The 24,645-nt window shown below is 43.0% G+C and overlaps 1 protein-coding gene across 1 annotated transcript; it reads left to right on the top strand.

Annotated features, from left to right (window-relative positions):
* The first annotated feature begins 846 nt into the window (after positions 1–846).
* On the top strand, positions 847–23,656 carry LOC125344654 (testis-specific Y-encoded protein 9-like). The gene is made up of 8 exons (XM_048337082.1): positions 847–891; positions 1,677–1,844; positions 2,403–2,480; positions 2,603–2,714; positions 2,804–2,949; positions 3,072–3,140; positions 22,966–23,027; positions 23,545–23,656. The coding sequence occupies exons 1-8, from the start codon at positions 847–849 to the stop codon at positions 23,654–23,656; spliced, it is 792 nt and encodes a 263-aa protein (XP_048193039.1).
* The last annotated feature ends 989 nt before the right edge of the window (positions 23,657–24,645 follow it).

Genomic DNA, 24,645 nt, shown 5'->3' with positions numbered 1-24,645 from the left:
GGAGGGTGAGAGAGCGGCAGGGAGAGAGAGAAGGAAGGAGAGAGAGAGGGAGGAAAGGAGAGAGAGAGAGGAAGGGAGACAGGGAGGCAGAGATTGGCTGAGAATTTCCTGGCCTTGTACTTGGGATCTGAAATGAGTCTGTATGTCACAGGATAATAGGTGCCCTTAACACACAAGGCTTTGCCCTGAGTATCAATGATGCTGAGTTAGGCCCTTCATTCAGGTTCTGATAATGTATGGTTATACAACCGGGATGCAGTCACCCAACTAAGAAGTAACAATGTATCCGCACTATTAAGTAAATTGCCAATCTGTAGTCTGCTCCAGCTTTCTCCCCAGGGTCAGTGTTCCCACGTCTCGTGCCCACTCTTTCTTCCCCTTCCCTCCACTCCCTTTTCTTTCCCTGCCGTTGATTTTTCTCTTTCCTGCGTCTGTCCAGGGGTTTGAACCCAGGGCCCAGGGGTGTCCCCGCGGTCTTTGGATCAAAGCTGGTCACCTAGGGTGTTTTGGGAGTCGTTTACTGCCGATGGTGTCAGGAGCGGACTTTGCTTTCCCGCCGGGCTTCAATCGCCCGCCATCCGGGCCAGGCTTCCGGGGTAGCTAGGATTACAGGCGGACCCACCGCACCTGGCACCCCTTCAACTTCCGCCTCTGGAGGAATGACGCGGAACTAGGTGCCATCCATGTCTTGGCTGGGAGCCCGACCCAGGCGGAAGTAGCTAATTGCTTTCCGGTGCAGGGCGCTTGTCCCGCCCCCAGCACAGTCCGTGGTTGGGCGGTTCCCGAGGCCGAGCTGCTTTGTGGCTCTCTGCAGGAGCAAGCTTGGGTGAGGACGAGCAGGACGACATGGCGAGTAGACAGGAATGTGGGACTCCTCCACCTGCGGAAGAGGTAATCTAGGGGGCGCTTCCTGTGGGGAGGCGGCGGGCCAGTGGTGAGAGAATATTGGCAATGGAATGGAGGAGGGGGAGGGAGCCGAGTTCCGGGGAGGGGAGGCCTAGCCTAGAGGATAGAGGAGGACGGGGGGAAAAGCTCGTGGCAGGCAAGAAGAGAAAGCCCTTGGCACCCAGGGTAGGGTTATGGGTGCAGAGCAGGCCAAGAAAGAAGTGACCATGCCAGGATGAGGGGGGGCATGTGCTACGAGAGAAGGGGTGGAGTAGGCTCGTGGGGTGGAAGAGAGGGAGGTAAGCAGAACAATGGCTCACAGGGAGGGGAGATGGTTTCCCGGGATGGCACACAGGGAGGGAGAAGCAAGGGCACTGGAAAAGGAGGCAGAATAGGCAGAAGGGAAGGAGAGTGGGCAAGTCCCACGGGTAGAGGAGAGGTTGCCCTCGGGAATGGGAATGCACAGACTCCGGGAAGGCAATGCACGGCAAACTGCTGCATTGCTAACGCCTTCTGAGAACCTGCGTGCTGCTCATGGAGGTCCAGTTGGGCCAGGCTAAGGATCCCTGTGAAAGGTACAGGCACGTGGAGACTACATGGAGCACTGGAGAGTCGGCTGTGCTGCCACTGTTGGACAGCAAGGCTGTGGGGCCGGTGCAGCAGGAGAATAAAATGGCTGAGTAGGAGACAAAAAAGCTGGTGGGGGTGATTTAGAGGCACCTTTCAGACAATTTGTATCACAAGCACGGAGGAAGCAATGGTTAGCCAACGGTAAACCTATTTCTCAACAGCCACCACTGAAGGAATTGCAGGCTCTTCAGTTAGATCTGGGACCAGTGAATAACCAAGCCACCAAGGCTCATGAACGCCTAAAACAGAATCTGAGCAAGAGGCAAAAGACTCTCCTGGATTCCAGAAGCAGCAACATCCGGGGCATCCCTGGCTTCTGGGCCCAAACTGTATCCTTAGGCATCTTACTTGTTACTGCCTTGCAGCCTGTGTTTTCGAGTAGTGGACCTTTTATGAGGCATTTGCATGCACAGGATCTGGAACATCACACTGCTAGGGTCCCTAGAGAAGAGGACTATGGATAATCTAGGCTAGAGATTGGTATAGGCAGGAGTTGTAGGGACAATGAGTCATAGAAACAATGAGTAGCACAAGGAAGTTGCCACATAGGCTGCTAATTGGAGAAGAGTTTTGTAATGGTGCTATGGGAAAGGGGTGTGAGTTACGCCACGGTCAGTAAGAGGTGGGAAAGAAGACATTTAGACAAAGAGATTGTAAAATCTGGCCCCCATCACTCAGAGAACAGAATACAACAGAGCTCAGTTCAGGTCGTCTTCAATTTGCAAATCCTAAGCTTACCTTATTATTTAGGATATTCCTTGGCCTAGAATAAGATGGAGATTGGAGTACCTAGGAAGACACTAGCCTCACACATCACTTGCTGCTTTCAATGCAAGTGGTTATACCTAGCACATCCACAGCATCTGAAGGCTCCTTGACCCAGGCAGTTTGTGAACCATCCCCAGCTGTCAGCAATGATCAGTGACCAAGATGAAGACATGCTTAGCTACATGATCAATTTGGAAGTGAGTACCCAAGGCATTTATCTTGGTGGGCTATACAGTGTCACGAACAGAACTCACTTCCAAACAGGAACTTGCCGGTTACCTGTAAAGGGCTTTTAGCTTTCTACCTTTTCTTCTGGTAGGTACAAGAACTCAGGCATCCCAAGAGTTCCTGCAAAATCACCTTTTACTTTAGAAATAACCCATACTTCCAGAATGCAGTGGTTGTTAAGGAATTCGTCGTGGATATCACTGGTAAGAATTTGCTCACAGTGTGTTTTTTGGAGTTTGTGAATTGATAATGGCCAACAGGACTTGGATTCTCTTATCATGTCTTCTTGCAGGATATAGGTTGTGCCATTCCACTCCCATTCTGTGGCGTCAGGATTATAAAATTGAAGCTGACAGTCACAGAAACCATAACAAGAGCCCAAACTTCTTCAACTGGTTTACAGACCACAATTTTGCAGGCTCAAACAGGATCACTGAGGTACTACAAAAGGCCAAAGCAAGCCATCTGTGACGTTGGTTGGTTCACTGGCTTGCTGAGTGCTGAGTGTGAACCTTGAGCTAATTGCCTTACCTACTTACCTTACCTACTTACTTTACCAGATCATCAGAAAAGACCTGTGGCTCAATCCATTGCACTACTACAAGATGATGAAAGCACATGAAGAGGGGGTAAAGAGGAAGGATATATAGGTGGGTAGCTAGTACATGCTGTCCATCTTGTCAGGTACCTAAATGCTAACTTCACACCTGTACATTTGAGGCTTGTGACTAAAAGAGGATGGCCAAACGCAGTTCCTCCAGGGCCTCTGGAAGAGACAACAAATTGGAAGGACAGCTGTGCAAAACTGGTTAAGGCTGAACTAATTCTGCTGAAGCATGGGTAACGTACAGAGACACTCAGGTAGATGCCAAGCTGAATCTTTAATACCCTGTCCTTCTCAGAGTTCCAAGAGAAGTAAACCCATTTCTTACCCTCTTCCCATCTCCTAAGTTTTGGCTCTCCCAAATTTATTTCCACCATTGTCGAATAATTTTGCTTGTGGTAAATCATGACTTGTGAGATTTCTTGTGTAATCCTCGACATGATAGTGGGGAAGGGGTGATAGAGAATGGACTTTACCTCATGGACTGGAGACTTGAGATCAGAAGATCTAGAGTTAGAAGGGAGTTATTGTGTCTTAGCCAGCATCCAGAAGTATCAAAACAACTTTATATTATATACTTGTAATCAGTATGTATTTTTCGTGTTCCTTAGGGTAATTCTGGACTTTGACTGGAAGATGATGGAGCATCCAACTTTACCTAAATTCATTGGGACATGTGTTCATCACAAGCACTACTTTAGAATTAGGAGACAAGCTAGGTCAACACAGAAAAACCCTGGAACTCACTTCAGGTACTAAGACAGGATGCAGAGGGCCAGACAGGTGATAAAATGTGAATTGATAATTCGGGACAAATCCACACGGTCATATGTGTCTGACTCTGTGCAAATATATGTAGGATTTGAATGGGAAAATAAACAACTCGGTTCTGTTTGTGAGTTTGCAATGATTGTTTCTAAAAGTCAGTTGGAGAGTCTGCCTCTACAGTTTAATGAGAGGAGGGAGACATATCTCCAGCTGAAGCTCAGCATTAGAACACACTTTTTTCCCCTTTTAGGAAAGAATTGGCAAGGTTGGTGACAGTAGTTAAGGAGGGTGGAGGTTGTTGACATTGGAGAGACATTTCAGGCTAGGCCCCGAATTCTGCCTATTGCACTTGAACCTAAAATCAACATTGCTTATGTGAAGTTATGCCAATTGCTCCACCTCAATGTTATCTGTAGAGGTTCTCCCATAGTTGGATAGTATGGTCCAGAAGCTTAGCCTCCTTCCCCACTCTCCATTCTCTCTACTGTCTGAAATACACATGTACGTCCTGAAACATTTCAGGGCTACATAGAGCACTGTCCCTGTTTCCTTCATGGCATCAACAGCCTCTGGAGTTATTCAGATCTTCAATGAAGATTTGTATTATCATTTCAGAAATAAGTAAGAACTGCAAACAATGCCTTGTATACCTGTGAGGAGTAAGAATGACCTAGGTGAGACAGGCAAGAGTGGATAGGGGAACAGGCAGTATGGGTGTAATGGCAATAAAGAGTAAGGCTATAAAGGTTTGTGTTTGTCTCTTTCCCAATACCAGTCTCCTTACTCATGCTGGCCATGCTTCCTCATGCCAGCCATGTTACATTACAGTGTCCCTGTGCTCATATCTATTCTTTCTGTCATATGGCCTGATACCTCCTGTTTCTGAGATCAACAGGCTGGTCATGTTCCACCTCTGGCTTCTTCCCCACCTCACTGTTTCATTCCTTTTTCTGTTTTCTTCCCTACTTTAGTAGTGCTGTGGCACCCTGGTGATCTCAGATGGGTGTTCAGATCAGGGGATGCTTTAGATCCGGTACCCCAACTGTTAAGGTATGAACACCAACCTCATTAGTGATGATTCACAGAGAGACCCGAGATGAGAATTTCAGTCTCCATGAGTGCTTCCAAGAGAACTTGTGAAGATTGTATCGATGGTATAAAATGCTATAGGTACATGGTGTCTACATTCTCAGACTCCCAGAAGAAACTGTAGAATAATACCAGAAACAAACTACAAGGTGAAGGAAGTAGTGATAGTAGGATCACATTCCCTACCAAACCAAATGACCTTTCAAAGCACACTTTGTGGCTGGGGAAACACTTGTTGTCCATGACAAAGAGCTGATTCTCTAGGCATCACTAATCTCTGGAAGTTTGTAACGGTGGCAAAAGGTAAATGTAGAATCATTGTCCTGGAGTGATGGACCTAATATTCTGCTTTCCAGGCTGGCAAGGTAGCAAAAGAAAATTTTCCTAGTTATTCTGAGAAAACCTGCATGCTTGGATGCAGCATTAACCTCTAGATGTGACCCTGTACAAAATTCACTCATTCCCTGAGGTTTTGCGAGCCAGTGAGGATGGCCAAGGAGATTTCCCTACTCACAGATGCTATAAGAGAGTCTGCAAATACTCTTCAGAGGAAGGATAGTAAGTCAGGAGTATCGCGGGATAATTGGGAACTGTACCCTTCCCACTCTAGTGCTCTTCGGCTTTGGCTCTTATTCAGATACAGAGACATCACTAATATAATCTCTGTTGGCCTTAGGAAGAAAATGAATCCCTATGAATCCAGATGTTTACCAGGACTTCCTGTGATGGCTCTGCACAGGGGCGCAAAGTGTGTTCTGCTCCTACATCATGGCTGGACATATTTATCCCTGTGGGTAATACAAGGATACTGTGAAATTAGCCTAGGGTCACACTGTGCCACAGAGACATAACCTGGTCACACATTTTTAAATGTTTATTATAGCCAACATACTTAGGAACTCATGTATTGCAGTTGACACTAGCAGTGGGCAATGTGACCCCCAGACTTGACCACCTTGCTTTGATGAACTGGTGTGAATTTGTTAGGTCTTCTGGCTAAGCGTACTATTTGTCCTTGCAATTCGCCCCATAGGACACATGTGCATCCAATATATGCTCTTAATGAGGGTTTGTTGTGGCTCTTCCTTATCTGCTTTGCTAACAGAACCGTCATCACTGCACATACTGCATATGGTAGGGGCCAGTAAGACCCACACAAGTTTTTGTTTCCATGTTTTTCTTATAATGGCCTGATCTCATCTTGCGATCTTTGGAGACACCTCATCTTCCTTGTCTCCTGCATCCTGAAGTATACATTTTGTTCTATCCAGGGCCCACACACCAGTAATTCCCAACATGGTGGCCTCCGTGTGCTTCAGGTGCAATGGGGACTTGGATGCCAGCCTTATCAGTAGACATCCTTAGGCAGTCATAAGCTGGGCATTCACTCGCTGAGTTCCGTTCAAGGATTTTCATACATAACACCTTGATTGTTCCAGCTTGGTCTCCTAAGGCTGCTCATTGGTATGGTCTTTTTGTCATTCTTTCTGCTGTGTGTCCTGTTCATGGGCTCCAACAGCTCCTTTAAATTCGGCTTCAGTTGGTTTTCTGTGTGGTCAATGGCTCCTGCCTTTCTGCCTACAACACCTGTGGCTGCTGAATATGGTCACAGGAAATTAACACCACACATGACACAGTATAAAGGCCTCTGGCATTTGTTTCATAACTTACAAAAATTACTGGACCTAAGGGGAATCCCTGCCCTCCTCCATTGGCTTTCTTGCTTTTTGGATCATGGGATTAGCATGTGATTTAAATTTGTTCCTAGTATAGATTACTCAAACATGGATAGTTTCCTGTATACTTTCAGTCCTTATTCTCTTTCTGTTAAGTGATTTCTACACATTTTCCCAGAGATATTCCAATTTATAAATACTTTTGCTGTTTGGTTTTAACCTTAGTGCCCTTGTGAAATTTCAGATCATCTACATAAACTGAATGTCCATCACAAACATCACAAAAACCTGTAGAACCAAGCATATTTCCATGCATGTATGCTCTTAAAATAATCGCACGTTCTATCCCAATTTTGCTGATGGTACACCTCAATGCAACAATAGCAATTAGCAGCAGAGTCTTTTCTCTTGTATTGTGCTCTCATTTATCTTAGCGATTTCAGAATCCCATACTAGAGTTAATATTCCCACATGACTTTATGTAAATCTTAACTATTCTCTGAGTGTGGATGTGTATGGAAAGTTATGGTGAAGATTTTTGTGCCATTTATGTGCTTTGGTAATACGCTTCCATGTCTGCAGCATATGGGACGTATTCTGAGCTCAGGTACCAAATGTTGGTTTGCAGATTTTTTGAATATTTGTATGTGTCTTTGACTTTGCTGTCAGAATATTTTTCTGTGTCAAAGCACAGTATAGTGTGTAGAGTCAACCAGTAGGACACATTTTCATGGAGGTGTGTAAACCTCTCTGGTATTACCAGTGTTCTTGATGCGTGTATGACTATGCATGTTTGTGTGTATGAATGAGTGTAACAACCGAGTGATTCCTTGCAACTACAGTAGTGAAGAATGTTAGCCAAACACTCATCAAATGTTGCACATGGGCCTGCCACTGCTATTGCCTCATGCTCACTAGACAAGACAAAGAAATTTCATCATGAGAGAGAAACAATTTTTTCAAGGTTGTAAGTGTCTACAGATTATCTGAATTCATATCTGGAATAACTGGAATAATCCCCCTCAATCTTTTCAGAATACCAAACATGAATGCAATAACTTAATATTTGTCTGCAAAACCAACTGAGAAAGGTTATATGATGAATGAAAACTCCTTGTCTGGTCAAGAGGAACCAATTATTGTCCTGCTGCTGACTTCAGTCATGTTTTTGAAGAGTGGGATGCATAGACCAGGCCATGGTTCATTGTCCTCGCTTTTTATAGGTCTGTGGTGAAAAAGAACATCCTAAAGGATAATGGAGAAGCCATTTGTCAAGATAAGATATTCATGTGGCCTGCAAGGACAAAATATTAGGAGATACATACACAGAAAGGGAGAGAGAGAGGAGATAAATGTGTGTTTCTATGTGGCTAGTCAAGAACATAAAATCTCCTCATGGGCACATCTCCACTCCCAAAATTCTTTCAGTTAGGCCTGAACTTATAGTTTCTACCACTTCCTACTAGTAGAGTACTTTGATTTATAAATGTATGGAAATACAAATTCATATAGGAAATTGGGCTCTCATGCTTCATCATGAAGGTGAGATGAAGAGACATGAATTGGTAGGCAAAGGCAGGCACCAGTACTGGTCAACAGGAAGAATGAGTAAAGCAAAACAAAGAAGGCCAGTTGAAAAGAAAGAGAAACATGGAAATTGACTTAGAGGGCACAGGGAAGCTGAAAGCAGAAGACAATAAATGCACTAAAACCAAATAGCACATAACAAAGAAGACAACACAAAACAGAAACCAGATGTTCAGCCATAATTTTAATTTCTCCCATGTAATCATTAGCAATAACACCTGGATAAACAACCATGCCTTTCATAGTCCAGCTGGACCTGCTCAACACCAACCCTACTGTCCCATGAGGCAAAGGCTTGACAAACTATCATTTAGCCCCTGTCTGATCTTAAATAACTTACCTGTCCTTGCCCCATTAGTAGGAAGCTTCCTACAGGCTTTATTTGCACATTCATTAATTTTCCATAAGCAATTTCTGGGCAATTAATTTGTTGTTGAACATCAGAATATCTACCTGCAACCACCAGCATGTCATAGGCTAGAGATATGTTGCTGCGGTTATTGTATTTTGCCACCTCATCAGACCTTTCCATCCATTCTGCAGTCTATAACAAATAATATCCCCCATTGAGGCAAGCCTGAGCAATTGTCTTCCAATCCTCTGGGCACAATGTCTGGTGAGCTAAACTATCAATCAAGGATAACGTGAAAGGAGCAGTTGCCCCATATATCATAGTAGAACTCATAATTTCTTTCAATTCCTTAAAACGTGAAATACCATATTACCGGTTGGTTTCGTTTTCTAAGACAGGAAAAAGTTGGAAATACCCTCCCTCTTCTCCGTTGCAGTCAATATAGCCTTTTGACCTGCAGACATAGGTGGAGGAGTCTGAATTAGGAGCAGTGGGCATTTACCTTCCCCATTTATCACAGGGCTGGGCATGGCTTGGTGCCCAGGAGGGTCTTTGTCTTTGTTACACAGAGTGTCAAAAGACTAACACTGAATTTTTATACTTCTAACACTCTCACACTCTGATGGACAGCCCTGTTCCTCTGCCATTGATACACAGAGGGTTTGTTTATTGTTCTTCTCACACAATAATTTTATAGAAACAATTTCAATCTGGTGATCAGTATCCAGACTCTTTCTAATCATTTTCCAAACAGAAAATGTCAATGTTTTCCTGTAATATTTATCTGTGTTTTTTTTAAATTATTGGCTAAACTTTTGCCATACCCCAAGTCCACTGTTCCCTCCTCCAGGAACCAGGGGCAGAGATTCTGTACAACTTCCTCTAGCCCCTTTGAACTAATCTTACAGCTCTTTTTCCTCAGGATGGTCCTATGTGCCCTCAGAAACACTCGTGTTTCGCACTCATTTTACATCTCCTTCCTTTTTTCTTTTTCTTATTCTTTTTCTCTTTCTATTTCCTTCACTTCAGCGCCCCTGCCCCCCACCACTGCTACTACACTTCTTGGTCCCTTTACCTTCCTGCTTCTCTGTGGGAGAAGTACTTCCGATGATTTCCTCTGGTCCCTGTTTGGGCAACAGTTGCCGTGCCACGCATCAGCCACAGGGTGAACAAGGATTCCAAGTGGCAAGGGGATTGATGATGAAGGAGACACAGAGAGGCTGATGACACAACTCTGTTTATATCACAAACCCTTTAGTTTCATACATCTATATTTCTCATAAGTTTGCATAAGTGTGTTATAGTTTGCAGGTGGTGGGTCTGCTGCACCCTCCATCCAAGGTAGTTTAGGTAGTTACTCTGGTTTTCAGGTAGGAGTTGGTTTTTCTCTGTAACTGGGTGTTGCTAGTCAGTCTGTCTGGGAACCGTGCTTTCTCCCAGTCTGTTTGCAGAGGTGCGTTTTCGGCTCGCTAAGAGCTTCTCTCTGCTTTTTATTTTATTTTTATCTTTTAGGAACTCCTACATCCAGCTCAGCTGTAGATCTGCAGGGGGGCAGGCCTACCTCTTGCTGTGTTTTTCATCCCAGTTATGATCTACCAGCTCACCAGTGTAAGACTGCCTGGCAAAATAACTGAAACAACAGCAATAAAGCTCAACACAAACTCACAACAGAGGAAGTTGAAGGAGAATTGATCCAGAGCAGACTCCTGCTCATGTCCACAAGATTGCAGCGGCAGAGTTTGTTTCCCAGAGTGCTAAGCTATTGTTAGGAAGTTATGACCTCGTTTTCCACTGGGTGACACAAGAGAGCCAAAGAAATTAGCAATGCTTTTGCTGTGGTTTATGGTTGTTTTGTCCCTGAGACTCATTTCAGGGTAAGCACCAAAAACAAGCCATAAGGAGAGCTGTGGCTCAAGTGGGAGAGCATTAGCCTTGAGCACAAAAGTTCAGAAACACCACACAGATGTTGAATTCAAGCCCCAAGTCTGCCTGATGTACACAAAAAAAGATCACAAATAAATATCAGGATGCATTTTAGTGGATAGAAAAATGGCATGGTGATTTATACAAATTTATTAACTGCTACTTTATACAAAATTTCTTTAAACTCAGTGCCTCTGGATAAGCATCTTGATAACTACATCCTTTAGGATGCAGTTTGAAATTTTAAACATGTGTGATCTCCAGTTTTTCTAACTGTCTCTAACCAGAACAGATACTTACAACAAAATACTCTATCTCCTCCAATAACTTAACAAGTGTAGCCAAGAACCACGAGGAAATGAACAAGGCTGAGAAAAAGCAAATTTTCAAGTATTGTTTGTAAGCATCATAAGTACGTGAGTCATATGCCACCACACCAGTATGTGAGTCAATGTCTCACAAACCTTTTCCCAGGTTATCTTCCACTTTTTTCTTGATCAAAATGGAGTTGTGGGGGCTGGGTATATGGCCTAGTGGCAAGAGTGCTTGCCTTGTATACATGAGGCCCTAGGGTCAATTCCTCAGCACGACATATACAGAAAATGGCCAGAAGGGTCGCTATGGCTCCAGTGGCAGAGTGCTAGCCTTGAGCAAAAAGAAGCCAGGGGCAGTGCTCAGGCCCTGTGTTCACAGCCTAGTATTGGCCCCCCCAAAAAAAAAAAAACTAAAATGGAGTTGTGCTCATACTAGCAATTGTAGAAGGCATGTTTCATGTATAATATTTGCAAGTTTGATCAGGATTTTGAAATGAAAAGTACACCATAAATTTATTTCATTTAATACGTTAGCTGATTTAGAGAAGACCTTTAGATAAAACATTTAGTAATAGTAGTAAAGCTAGCATCTCTCAAAGAATATTTGATCAATAGATCATCAACCATTGTTTGATCAAATCAAGGCCAAATTTCCTCGGTAAGGGATCACCTTGTCACATCCCTGATCTCAGTCAATGTCTAACCTATCCATATCAACTAGATCTGAAAGGACAAATTGTTGGGGATTCATCTTGGCCTTATGGGGGGAAGGGAGAGGAGAGCGCTCCCGAGACGCCGCCCTTCCTCCAGCCCTGAGACAGTGTGGAAGTGAACCACACCTATCTCCTTCTGGGTCTGGAACCAGAATGGGTAGCTTTGAGACCATCCCCCACCTCGTTCCAGTGAGCACCTGTGCTCTCCTTTTGCGGGCTCTTTGCAGAGGACAGTACTATGGGAAATGACACTAGTCCATGAGGGAGGTCCTTGGGAGCTGCCCTTGGATGGACAAGCTCGCCAGCCTATCGCCAGCTCAGGCTCAATCCTTTTCATCACTACTATATTACTGAGCCCCTCCCGATTAAATTGGATTGCTCTCTGAAGCATTTCCGAGATCCGTCTGCACCTGGCTTCCTTGGTGGGTAAGGAGGGAGGACAAGGGGATCTCGTTCAGCCACGTGCACCTTAGGCTAGCCCGTGTCCCTTTGCTCCACCTTGGCTGGCCGCTGGTCAGGAGCCCAGAGGAGAGGGTGAAAAGGGGAGCACTGATAAGGGAGCAAGCTCCCCACACGGGAATGGGGGGTAAATCTAGTGCAGCAACAAATGACAGCTTTTGTAGCTGAAGCATATACTCACTGTCATCTAGCAGCAAAGAACTGCAGTTGAGATCTCAGCCAATATATTTGATTATAAGTCACCCGTGCTAGGAACTACGCCATACTCTCCGATGGTTACCATTCAATATTGTGTAATTTTGCTATTTCACACTCTAAACCTAAATCAATGAATCTTCAAAGAAATACACAAACGTCCCTCATACATATACACACTATTTTGTTAACCAGTGCCTTGATATATGCAAATTCAATAATCATCCTTTGTTGTTGTTGTTTTTCAAATTTTTATTATCAAAATGATATACAGAGTGGTTACAGTTTCATACGTTAGGCATTGGTTACATTTCTTGAGTTGTTTGTTACCTTGTCCCTCATACTTTCCCCCTTTCTCTCTTCCCTTCCCCACCATGAGGTGATCAGTTTACTTACACCAAACAGTTTTGCAAGTATTGCTTTTGTAGTTGGTTTATTTTTTTACCCTGTGTCTCTCAATTTTGGTATTCCTTTCCAATTTCCTAGTTCTAATGCCAGTATACGTGGTTTCCATTGTACTCAGATAAGATTACAGAGATACTGTAGGTACAACCACAGGAAGGTGATACGAGAACATCATCAACAATCAAAGGTGCAGATATGGTAGGGACGTTGAAAGTAGTTACAACTGTGATATAACAATCATTTCTGTAACATGGAGTTCATTTCACTTAGCATCATCTTATGTGTTCATAAGGGTATAGCTATTGGGCTCTTGTGATCCTCTGCTATGACTTGCCTAAACCTGTACTAATTATTCCCAATAAGGGAGACCATAGACTCCATGTTTCTTTGGGTCTGGCTCACTTCACTTAGTATAATGGTTTTTCCAAGTCCTTCCATTTCCTTACACATGGGACAATGTCATTCTTTCTGAAACAGGCATACAATTCCATTGCGTATATGTACCACATTTTCCTGATCCATTCGTCTACTGAGGGGCATCTGGGTTGGTTCCACATTCTAGCTATGACAAATTGGGCTGTGATGAACATTGTTGTGCTGGTGGCCTTAATGTGATTTTGTTTGGTCTTTTGGGGCTGCTGGGTCGTGGGCGAGCTCTATATTTCGCCTTCTGTGGAATCTCCATACTGCTTGCCAGAGTGGCTGACCCAGTTTACATTCCCACCAACAATGAAGTAGGGTTCCCTTTTGGCCACATCCCCTCCAACAATTGCTATTGTTAGTTTTCTTGATATATGACATTCTTCCTGGGGTGAGATGAAAGCTCTATGTTGCTTTGATTTGCATTTCTTTTATGGCCAGTGATGTAGAGCACTTTTGCATATGTCTCTTGGCCATTCTCAAATCCTCATCAGAGAAGCCTCTTTGTAAATCTTTAGCCCACTTGATGAGGGGGCTATTGGTTCTTTGCGGTTTTGTTTTGGAGGAAGGTAAGTTTTTTAGTTCTGCATTTATTTGAGATATGAGGCCTTTGTCTGTTAAATGGCCGGTAAAGATCTTCTCCCAGTCTGTGCGCTTTCTGTTTATCTTGTGAGCTGTGAACTTTGCCGTGCAGAAGCTCTGCAGTTTGATGCAGTCTCATTTGCCCAACCTTTCTTTGATTTGTAGCCTTTCTGGGACTTTGTAAAGGAAGTACCGTCCTGCGCCAAGGAGCCCAAGTGTTTCTCCTAGTCCTTCCTTTAGTGTTTTCAGGGTGTCTGATTTGTTTCGACGTCTTTAGTCCATTTAGAATTGATTTTGGTGCAGGGTGATATATAAGGATCTAGTTTTAGTTTGTTGCATGTGTTGAGCCACTTTTGCCATCACCATTTGTTAAAGAGGCTATCTTTCTTCCAAACTATTGTTTTAGCCCCTTTATCAAAGATTAAGTAGGCATAGTTCTGTGGGTTCATTTCTGGGTCTTCAATTCTGTTCCATTGGTCTTCAGGGCAGTTCGGTGCCAATACCAAGGTTTTTTTTTTTTTTTTATTACTATAGCTTTATAATACAGCTTGAAGTTGGGTATTGTAATTCCTCCAGCACTGTTCTTTCTGATTAGGATTGTTTTTGCTACAGTAGGTCTTTTATTGTTCCATATGAATTTCTGGATTGCTTCTTCTATTTCATTAAAAAGTGGTGTTGGGATATTAATGGGTATTGCCTTGAAGTTGTAGATAGCCTTTGGCAATATTGCCATTTTCATTATATTAATCCTCCCGTTCCAGGAGCATAGGAAGTTTTTCCATTTCCTTAGTTCGGACGTAATTTCGTTTCTCAAGCTTTTAAAATTCTCCTCAAAGAGGTCTTTCACTTCTTTGGTTAAGGTTATTTCTAGGTATTTTTTGTTTTGGGGGGCTATTGCAAAAGGAGTTGCTTTCCTGATTTCCGCGTTGGTCTTCAGGTCATTAGCACAGAGAAAGGCCGTTGATTCTTGAGGATTTATTTTATACCCTGCAACTCTGCCAAAGTTTTGGATGAGCTCTAGGAGCTTGGGGTTAGAATCTATGGGATTCTTTAGGTATAGGATCATGGATCATATCATCTGCGAAGAGAGAAAGTTTAACTTCATCTTTTCCTTTTTGGATCCCCTTTATATTTCCTTCTTGCCTAATTGTAGATATTTTGAATGGTTATATCTTCCTGTAGGAGATATCAATTTACTAGTATGTAGTAACTTTCTTTCTCTCTTCTTACCTTTTTTATTTTGAAATCAATTTTCTCTGAAAGTAGGATTGCAACTCCAGCCTGCTTATGGGGGCCATTTGCTTGATAGATTAGTTTCCAGCCTTTCACTCTTAGAAGATGTTTACTTTTGCTGGATAGATGTGTCTCTTGGAGGCAGCACAAAGATGGATCTTGATTTTTGATCCAACTTATGAGCCTATGTTGTTTGATTGGAGGATAAAGTCCATTAATGTTGAGAGTTAGAATTGGAGATGATCGTTTGTTCCTTTCATTGTCACTATCTTGTTGAAAGCTGTGTCTTCCCATTTCTTGATGTGATGTTTACTATTTAGGGTGCATTTCTCTGTCTGTATTGGGATCTTGATTATTTTCCCTGTATAGTACATCTTTAAGGATTTTTTGCAAAGCTGGTTTGGTGGAGATATATTGTTTCAGTTTTTCCGTACTATGGAAGACTTTTATTTGACCTTCGGCTATGAATGAGAATTTGGCTGGGTACAGTATCCTTGGTCGGTGGTTATCTTTATTTTGTGTTTGGTAGCCCTCATTCCAGGCTCTCCTTGTTTTCATGGTCTCTGCTGAAAAGCCTGGGGTAATTCTGATTGCTTTTCATTTATATGTGATTGTTTTCGTCTGCCTAACAGCTTTAAGGATTCTTTCCTTTGACTCTACTGATCCTGTTTTGATCACAATGTGTCGGTGGGATGTCCTATTCTGGTCCGCTCGGTTTGAGGTTCTAAATGCTTCTTGTGTCTGTATAGGCCTTTCCTTCTGGATATTTGGGAAGTTTTCAACTAATATTCTGTTAAATAGGTTGCCTATCCCACTAACTTCTTTCTCCAAGTTTTCCCCAATACCTATTATCCTTAAATTGGGCTTCCTGATCGTGTCTTCAATCTCCTGCAGTGATCTGTAGTGATCTGTTTTGTTGATTGGACTGGATTTGTATTGATATTTGATCTTTCTGAAGATTCTAGGGAATCTTCAGCTCCTGAGATTTTATCCTCTGCTTTGGTTATTCGGGACTGTAGGCTAGCTCCTTGATTTCGAATCTCTTTTTGTTCTGACTGGTCTTTCCTGATAATTTCCATGTCATTTCTTAGGCCCAGTATAGACTTCTTTACTTCATTAACTTTATTAATTTGGTTTTAGTGTTGTCTCTCACATTTTTATGATGGGTAGCTCTTGAAGTTCATTTATCTTTCTGTTTGTGGATACTGTGACATTCTACATTAATTTTTGCTTTGCCTCCTCACGCTCTAGAATAATTGACTGAAGAGATTCAAACTTTTCATTTACCATGTTTATCAGTAGACTTTGTAGAGAATTTTGGGGGTTCTCTTCTATGTCTTTAATTGACTGCTCTGCTTCCTGCTTGCTTTGAGTGGGGGCTAAGACTTCATTGTTTGCCATTCTTCTTGTGTTCCTTCTGCCCAATTGGATTGGGAATGCCAGTCTACCGGCAACTGTGAGCACCGTTTAAGACCCAAGCAGACCTTACCAGGCACAATTGGGTAAATCTTTGAAGTTCACAATTAAATACACATACCTTTCAACCCTGTGTATAAAACTAGATTAGGCATTCCTAAAGACTACAATTTCAATATAACAACCAATCCTGAGCCCTGTATTCAGTAGTTACTTATTTACTGTTACAACCCTATGAGCAATTCTTGTTCTTATATGAAGTTCCTTTTGTACTGGCTTTCTCTATGAACCACTTTGTTTCACTCGAATTAAGCAGGGATACCCTCGATCCAATAACCAGGCGTCAATGGGATCTGGAGGACCTAGTATTAAGTCAGGAGGGTAAGTTAGATGTAATAAAGAAACTAGAGTAAAATGTATTGGGGGGTGATGATTTTGGTTTAGTTTAAGTGATGTGGAAATGTGGAGGAGAGTAGAAACAACAAGGTTAAAATGGTAGACAGGGGAGAATTAGCAGTAAAGATTGGAGATGTTATTCATAGGAAAGTAATTTTTAAAGAAAGAGAATACAAACAGAGAAATAAAGAGAGAATCCTGGAAGACAGATGCACATAACTGAGAAAAGTTATTTAAACAATAAAAGAAAAAGGAAAACCAGAAAAAGAAAGAAGAAAAAAATGATCAACTACAACAACACCAACAAAATGATAGAAGCAACAGGTGAAAATGAGAAACAAAAACAAACCAATGATGTTTCAGAAATGTAAATATAAGAAAAAAAATAAAAATGAAAGCCTACAAATCTTTTAGGACAAAAAAAAAGTCTTCCTTGTTTGGATGGACTTTCTACTGCTTTTGGTTTCCTTGAGATGGTCTGCAGTCTCTTTTGCCACTTGGCTGGTTTGACGTGCCTTCAGTTTGTAGGGGTGGATCTTTTCTGACCCTCCTCACCTGTTGGTGCAATCTTCGGTCTCTGTGGTTCCCATAGGTTGCAGATAAATCTTGAGCATGCTCTGTAGTTGGGGATGTGAGCGGTCTCGGAAGCCTTGGCTCCTCCTGTCTGCTGTGGGGCCACTGCCTTTAGCGCCTGGCTTTGAATAGGCTATGGACTCAGCAGGGCTGGGCGACTCTGGCCTGGTATACTGCGCTGAGTCTTGGGGAGGTTCCACCATCCTGGGATGGGCAGCCTTCTGGGGAGAGCTGGGTATGAAATTCAGCTCTGTTTCGAGCTGGGAATGGGCATCTAAATGGGACCGATTATCTGTCTCGGGAAGTTAGTTCTCCCATTTGGCAGATCCATGCCGCCGATAGCTCCTTGCCGATTTTGCTTTTTAATTTAGGAATTCCGGTGAGCAGGGCAGGCACCTCTAGCGGGGCCGAGGCCCAGAACATGCCTCTCACCTGGGCAGGGGGCATTGTCCTGGGCAGAGCTGGCTGACAACTGGGCTGGCTCTTCACTGCAGAGTAAAAATAGGTAATTTCTAAACTAATTAACAGTCAACTAAGTGACAGCAAACAGAGCCTTGGTGAAATTCTCCTAGTATGAGCCAATTGTGACCAAAGGTCAGGCCTAGCCCTGTGCTTTGTGGGATTTCCCTATAAAATTAACCTGTAAGAGATTGGGTCAGCACGCTACTACTCAGGAGTAGCCCTGGCCGGCCTATCAGTTGTTTCTTGATGCTTGGCACAAAATAAAGCTTTACTTCACTTTTCCATTTATTCAGACTAGTTCCTTTGTTCACCGGCTTAACAGTTAATATGTTGGTTCAAATAATTCAGCATTTTCCTACTACAGAGAAATATTCAAAACTGGTTTGAAAAATAAAAAGTCAATGTTTCCCTTGAAATCAGCTTGCTGTGTGAGAAAAATCAGAACCATCAGAGATTGTGTTCAGAGGGGACAGGGTCTGCGGGAGGCATAAAATGTGGGAAACCCAAAGTTGGCAAGATGGGATGTGAACTGCCTTCACCTTAGGCCAGTGTGCTGGGGAAATGTCATACTTCCCTGCATGGAGGCTGGATGCAGCCAAAATGTAATCCACATAAAGGTTACAGTCATCATCCTGTTGGCAATGGAAGAGTCAGAGGAGGAAGACTTCTCTTGGGAAGAAACCTGTTACCCACCCAAATTATATGCAAACACACTGAAAAACTAGACTTCACCACAGGCCTCAAATCTTGAAAAAGAGCCCAGCGTTTTACCACCTTCTTGCTCTTTTCAAGTTCTTCAAAGTAATTATGGTACATTTTGAACCCAGGGAGCATAACTGGACTTGGAAGGGTCACCATGAGCTTTTCATATACCACTTATTTCCATAACACGGAGTTCATTTCATTTAACATTATCTTATGCATTCATAGGGCATAGCTATTGTGCTGTGTGCTCTTCTGTTATGTCTATCACATATATACCAATCATGCCCTATGAGGGAAACCATTGGGTTTATGTTTCTTTAGATATGGGTTAGTTCACTTAGTATGATTTTTTTCTAAGTCCTTCCAGTTCAATATGAGTGCAGCAATATCATTATTTCTGATAGATGCATAGAATTCCATTGTGTATATGCACCACAATTCCTTGATCCACGGACATCAGCTGAGGGGAATCTGGTTTTGTTCCCTATTTCAGTAATGACAAATTGTGCTGTGACAAAAATAGTTGTGCTGGTGGCTTTTGTGTGGTCTTGCTTGTGATCTTTTGGTTAGTGCCCGAAAGTGGGGCTGGTAGGGTGTAAGGGAGATCTAAAGACAGACATTCTTGAAAAGAATCAAGAGCAAAGAGAAAACAGCCAACCAAAAGAAGTGCAAGAGATGGTTACCTGTCAGAATCACAAACAGATGGCAACTCTGGGGCTCTAAAGAACACAGATGAAAAAATCATGTAGAATTATTCAAAGTTGTGAGGAGGACAAAACAATGCAAGTACTCAAGAACACATCAAATAGATTGTATACTTACAGTGGGATACTACGCGGCCTAACCAGGGAAGGAACTTCCTATACCAAGAATAATGGCATGGACAAAGTCAATAGAGAGTGTGTATCTGCTTGTCTGTGAATTTCCAACTGGTGCTATTTTACTACATAAAAAACACACATAGGAAAAATCCTGTACAATTTCACTGATGTGGTTTAACTTTTTAATGGAACTGGGAGACACAAAAGGCAGATGAATGTTGCCAGGGATTGTGAGAAAAGCCAAGGAACACATTGCACAGAAAGTGTTAATACATTTAACAGTAGTGAACAGAAACACTTAGAATTAAGATTCAGATGATAAATCCTAGGTGTTTTGACTGGAGTCAGCATATAGAGAAGGAAAAATAGCCGAAATACATAAAGGATAGAATAACACGATGGGAGACCTTGAAAGAGAAATTTACAAAATAACAAGACAGAGTAAGTTAAGAAAGAAATGAGACAAGGCTATGGGAATGGGAAGATTTACAAACAAATTTACAGAATACACAAGTCAAAAATTGGAATAGGTTAGATGGGAAAATTTCTGATGACAAAGGTAGAGTAGAAGAAGAGCAGAATTAAAGAATGAATATGAATAATTGCTCAGTCAAAATATATAGAAAAGGAAACAGCTGAAGATGTATGTATTGAAGTAACAGAGGAAGGAATATCAGAGGAATAGATGATTGGAAGAGGAAATATTGAAAGTATGAAGGTCAGAGAAAAGAATAAGTGATAAGAAAAGCCAAAAAAAAGAAAGGGAGGAGGTTCCATTATACATAATGATAGGGAAAGAAGGATATAGCATTGAAAAATGAGATGGAGAATATTACCATGTGTGTAGGATACAGAAGAGCAAATTTGAGGAAGATATGCAGATAGGAATAGGGGAGTGATCTGTGATGACATACAGCAAGCAAAGAATCAAGAGGAAAAAAAGCCCTATGAGAAACATGTTATTTTCCTTCTCAGAAAAAAAAAAATCAAGGAAAAGCACAGGAAAGGAGTCCTCAGTAGGAAATACCCATATGAAAAGCAAAGAATATGCTAGAGAGGTCTGCACAATTAATTTAATTCCAGCACTTGAAACGCTAAAAATGGGGTGTTCTAGGTTTGAGTCAGTATGCAACTTCAGAGTCAAGTGATGGAATGTCAGTTCTCAGGAAATTTACAAAGAAAGACGATAACAATCACAGTTTTCCTCCACCAAACTAGATTCTTAGTTGCATACACTATACATTCCTATAATATATAGAAGAAGGGGACTCAAGTGAAATGTGTGTGAGAAAATCTTTGCCATAGGGTCACAGAGCACCATAAATGGCAGAGACACACAAGGAGACTTAGACAAGACAGGGAACAGGTAGCATGATGACTTCCAGACAAATGTAGAAACATTTTCTCCAATAGAGGCATAAGTGCTCTGCAGCTCCTGTTCAGAAACATGGATCTTGATGCCAAGCTTGGGGGTAAACTCTGGGCCCCACAGGGACTGTAGGAGTGTGGTCATATCAGCATGGTCCTGAGACCCTGTCAGGACCCTCTGCTACTTGAGAGGCAGAGATGAAGGAAGAAGTTTCATGCCCAGTGTGGACATGAAAGTTCCTGAGACAATATTCCAATTAAAGACTGAGTAAAGTGTGGGTACCTATTCTCCAGGATCCAGAGAAGAACAATGGCTGGGTGCATTGGAATACACCAGTCATCTCCAGCCACAACGAAAGCATAAGCAGGGAGGTAACAGCCTGGACCAGCCTGGTCTAAATTCAAAATCTACCTTCAAAATGAACAAAGGAAAGAGGGATTCATGTTTGATTCAAGCACTAAATCATTTGTGCCCTGGAATTGAATTCCAAGTTTCTGTAAGCACTCTGTAACCAGTTTCTGTAAACACTTTTTGAATCATGTTCACCTATTGTTGTGCATGCTGCTCCATATAAACTTACAGGTGTTACTGCTAGAATTTGCGCCCTACTGTGGTCCATGCTGGTGTGCATGTACAGAATGCTGCACATGCACCTATTTATGCATCGTTGGGTAAGGATTGGCCTCCTAGTGTATGTGGGCCTTCTTGTACACATTCACGTGTATATCCTCATGTCATGGGCCTCTGTGTGCAAGAAGGCATGCTGTTGTTTGTGGGCCTCATGGTGTACATAGCTTGCTGGTGTTCATGCACATGATAGTTTAACTTTTTGTTTGAGTGTGGGTTTTCATCTAATTTTCATTTATTTATATTCCTTTAGTCCGTGTGCATGGAGGGGGTGGCGTTTAGCTGGTATTAGGGCAGTCCTGTTTATGTTTTGTGCAGAAGCCTTCGATATATGCGGCACACTTGCTGTGCCATAAGTGTCCACAGGGTGGACGCCAAGCCTACCCAGTACTGCAGGGAAAAGAATCCTGCACATCCTACACTCCACAGGCTTGGCCTACAGTATGTTGGCTTTCTTTCTAAGTGTATCCATGCCATTGTGCTTGGGGGCCTGTTGAAACACATAGGCAGGGTCGTGCTTCCTCACAATCCAGCTGTTTCCATTTGTACGTATGCTTATTGGTATATACGATCCTACTTTAATCATGCACCACCTAGACTTCTTTTGCCTTATGCAGTTTATGCACTTGACAGTGTGTGAGAAATTTCTGGTGCGTGTGTGCCCACTGAAGCACGTGGGCAACTGCAGTCCATGTGCCAACTAAATTCCATGCATCTAATAGAATGCAAAGGCCCTCTGGTGTGCATACACCTACTCATTCAGCTTAACCGGTTGGTGCACATGAGATTCTTGGTGCCTGTGCCCCTGCCAATATGTGTTTGGTAAACGTGACACTCAGCTGTTCAACGGTGTTCTTGTGCATGTTGTTTGTATGTGTCTGCTCCTGCACGTGTCCACGTGTTGGCTGTTAAATGTGACTCGAGGTCCTCCTTGTGTCCATTAGTTTGCTTTCTGGTGCACAAGTACCTTGGATTGTGTGTGTGAATGCTATTCTCTGTACACCTGCTCCTTTGTGCAGGCATGCTGCTGCAAATGTGCTTTCCATTTCTGTGGGCATGCATCTGATATTTTGTTTTTATTGTGCTTGTGTGTTGTTATTTAGGGCAGTCCAGTTTACTTTTTGTGCTGAAAATTGAGGTACACAGAGTCATGCAGATCCCCATATTGTTCCGTGAATCTGGGGGACAGAGGCCAGTAGCATCAGTTCCCATAGATTCTGTACCACATACTCCTGACCTATAAACAGTTTTGCTTCCTTCCTATTTCTATGGTGCATGGTCCATGTTGTGTGTGGTTTCGGCAACTTAGGCTGCCCAGACTGGTATGCTGATGTACATGTGCCTGGTGGTACATGTCCTGTACAGGGATGCTGGTAATTCTGCTGGTAATTCAGGGCATTCAGTCATGTCCACCAGATGGTGCATGTTAGCCTCCTCCATGTGTGCTTTGGATAGCAGGGGAGGGCTTTTTGTGTGCATTCACCTGCTTTCCTATGGTCCTCTTTGTGCACAAAAACTTCCTCATCCTGTGTGTCTGATGCATGGAGGACACTTGTTGTGCATGCCCACTGGAATTGTCTCTGCTGGTGCATATGAGCCTCCTAATGCATGTGAACCTGCTGATGTGCATGAGCTTTCCGCTGCAAATGTGTCATAGGTACTCAGTGAAACTACTATTATGCATGCATTTCCTGAAATGAAATACCTTCTAGTACACACCAGCCTATTGGTGCCTCTGCATATCATCTGACATATGCCAATATAGCTGTGCATCCCCATCGTGGTCCAAGAGAGACTGCTGGCAGGTTTTACACCTCTGGTGGGCAGGTATGTCCTAGTTCATGTGAGCCTCAGTGTTTGTATGTTCCTCCTGATTCACATGCATTTCTTGGTGCATGTGGTCCTTCTATTGTCCATATGTATTCTTGGTGTTCCTGAGCCTGCTTATCGATGTGGGCCTCCTGGTGCACAACAGTGTGCTAGCATTCATGCACAATACTCCTGAAATAGCGTGTAGGACATGGGTGCCCATGGACCTAAGATTTTACTTATTTAATGCACGGGTTGTGTGTGTGCTTTGGGCACTGGGTCACCAGCTTGTTTTTGTGGTTGAGCATGGGGCCATCTGGTTTCCTCTGCACCCCATGATGTTCTCCACAGACAACAAAAGCTGGCTTTGTGCAGCAGATCCATGTAGATGAACCTGCATGGCCAATACTCAGTCTATTTCCCAGAACCCACACTCTGGCTGGGATCCTGGGAACCATCCATCACTGGAGTCGTTGTCTGGTCACAGGCACAGATTTCCTCATTGGGAGGCTTAATTGTCCTACCCATACTCCAGATTACCTATCACAATGCTCTATCTTATGGTCAGCAAAATGAGCAGCAACCTGGACAGGTACCTGGTCATGCTGAAGACGGAGCTGCCATCCTGGTTCTGGGAAGGAGACTGATGTTTGCTAACAGCTGAGGGCTCATGGAGACCTACCTGGGAATGTTACCTAGGCACACACCCGGCTGGATACCTGGCTGTTGGCCCAGAAGCGCTGCTCAAGTTCAATTCAGGCCCATCCTGAGAGCGTTTTTCTGGGGCAGCTTTCTAGCTTCTTACCTGAGCAGCTACCTGTACAGAATGAAGAGTCATCTGATGCTCCATGGCCAGAAGCACCACTTACGGAGACCCAACTGCCACCCTCAGAACTGGGGGCTCCATGCAGTAAGTCCCAGAGAAGACACTTTACCTGAGTGCCCTGGTCACATGTTGCACTGTGAGACAAAGTCCCCAATATCTGTGATGCTCTCTGTTACTGTCCATATGGCTGTGCCTTTGACAACAGTGTTCTGCTGATCTCTAGCATTATGTGAGCCACAGGCCGTGGGTTACACAATACTTGCTTTAGAACCCAAAGTGTGAGAATCTAAACATAGGACCTGAGCTCATGCAACAACACCAGCACAAATATACAGAAGGAGAAACAAGATGGATAGAGAGAAAAATTCTTAAACTGTTTTAATACTTTAGCTGGGCTAGGTAGCTCATTCCTGTAATCCTAGCTACTCAGGAACCTGAGGTCTGACGATTATGTCTTGAAGCCAGCTGAGGCAGAAATGTCCACAAGGCCCTTTGGTCTAATGTTCAAGTCAAAAAGTTAATAAATAACACATTGGCAAGAATAATAGCCCTGCACACAAAAGCTCAGGGACAGCACCCTGCACTGAGTTCAGATCCCAGACTGAGAAAAAAAATTAATCTATTTTTATTTATTAACTTATTTACTGTCCAAGTGATGTGCAAAGGGGTTACAGTTTCACATGTAAGGCAGGGAGTACATTTCTTATAAAATTATTACCTCTTCCTCATTTTTTCCCAACCATCCCACTCCCCTTTCCCATCTCACATGAGTGGTACATGGAGTTATAGCATATAATTTTGTAACTACTG

The sequence above is a fragment of the Perognathus longimembris genome, unplaced genomic scaffold, assembly GCF_023159225.1.
Source record: "Perognathus longimembris pacificus isolate PPM17 unplaced genomic scaffold, ASM2315922v1 HiC_scaffold_200, whole genome shotgun sequence".
In the NCBI taxonomy this organism is placed as follows: Eukaryota; Metazoa; Chordata; class Mammalia; order Rodentia; family Heteromyidae; genus Perognathus; species Perognathus longimembris.
This window is presented reverse-complemented; position numbering and strand designations above follow the sequence as displayed.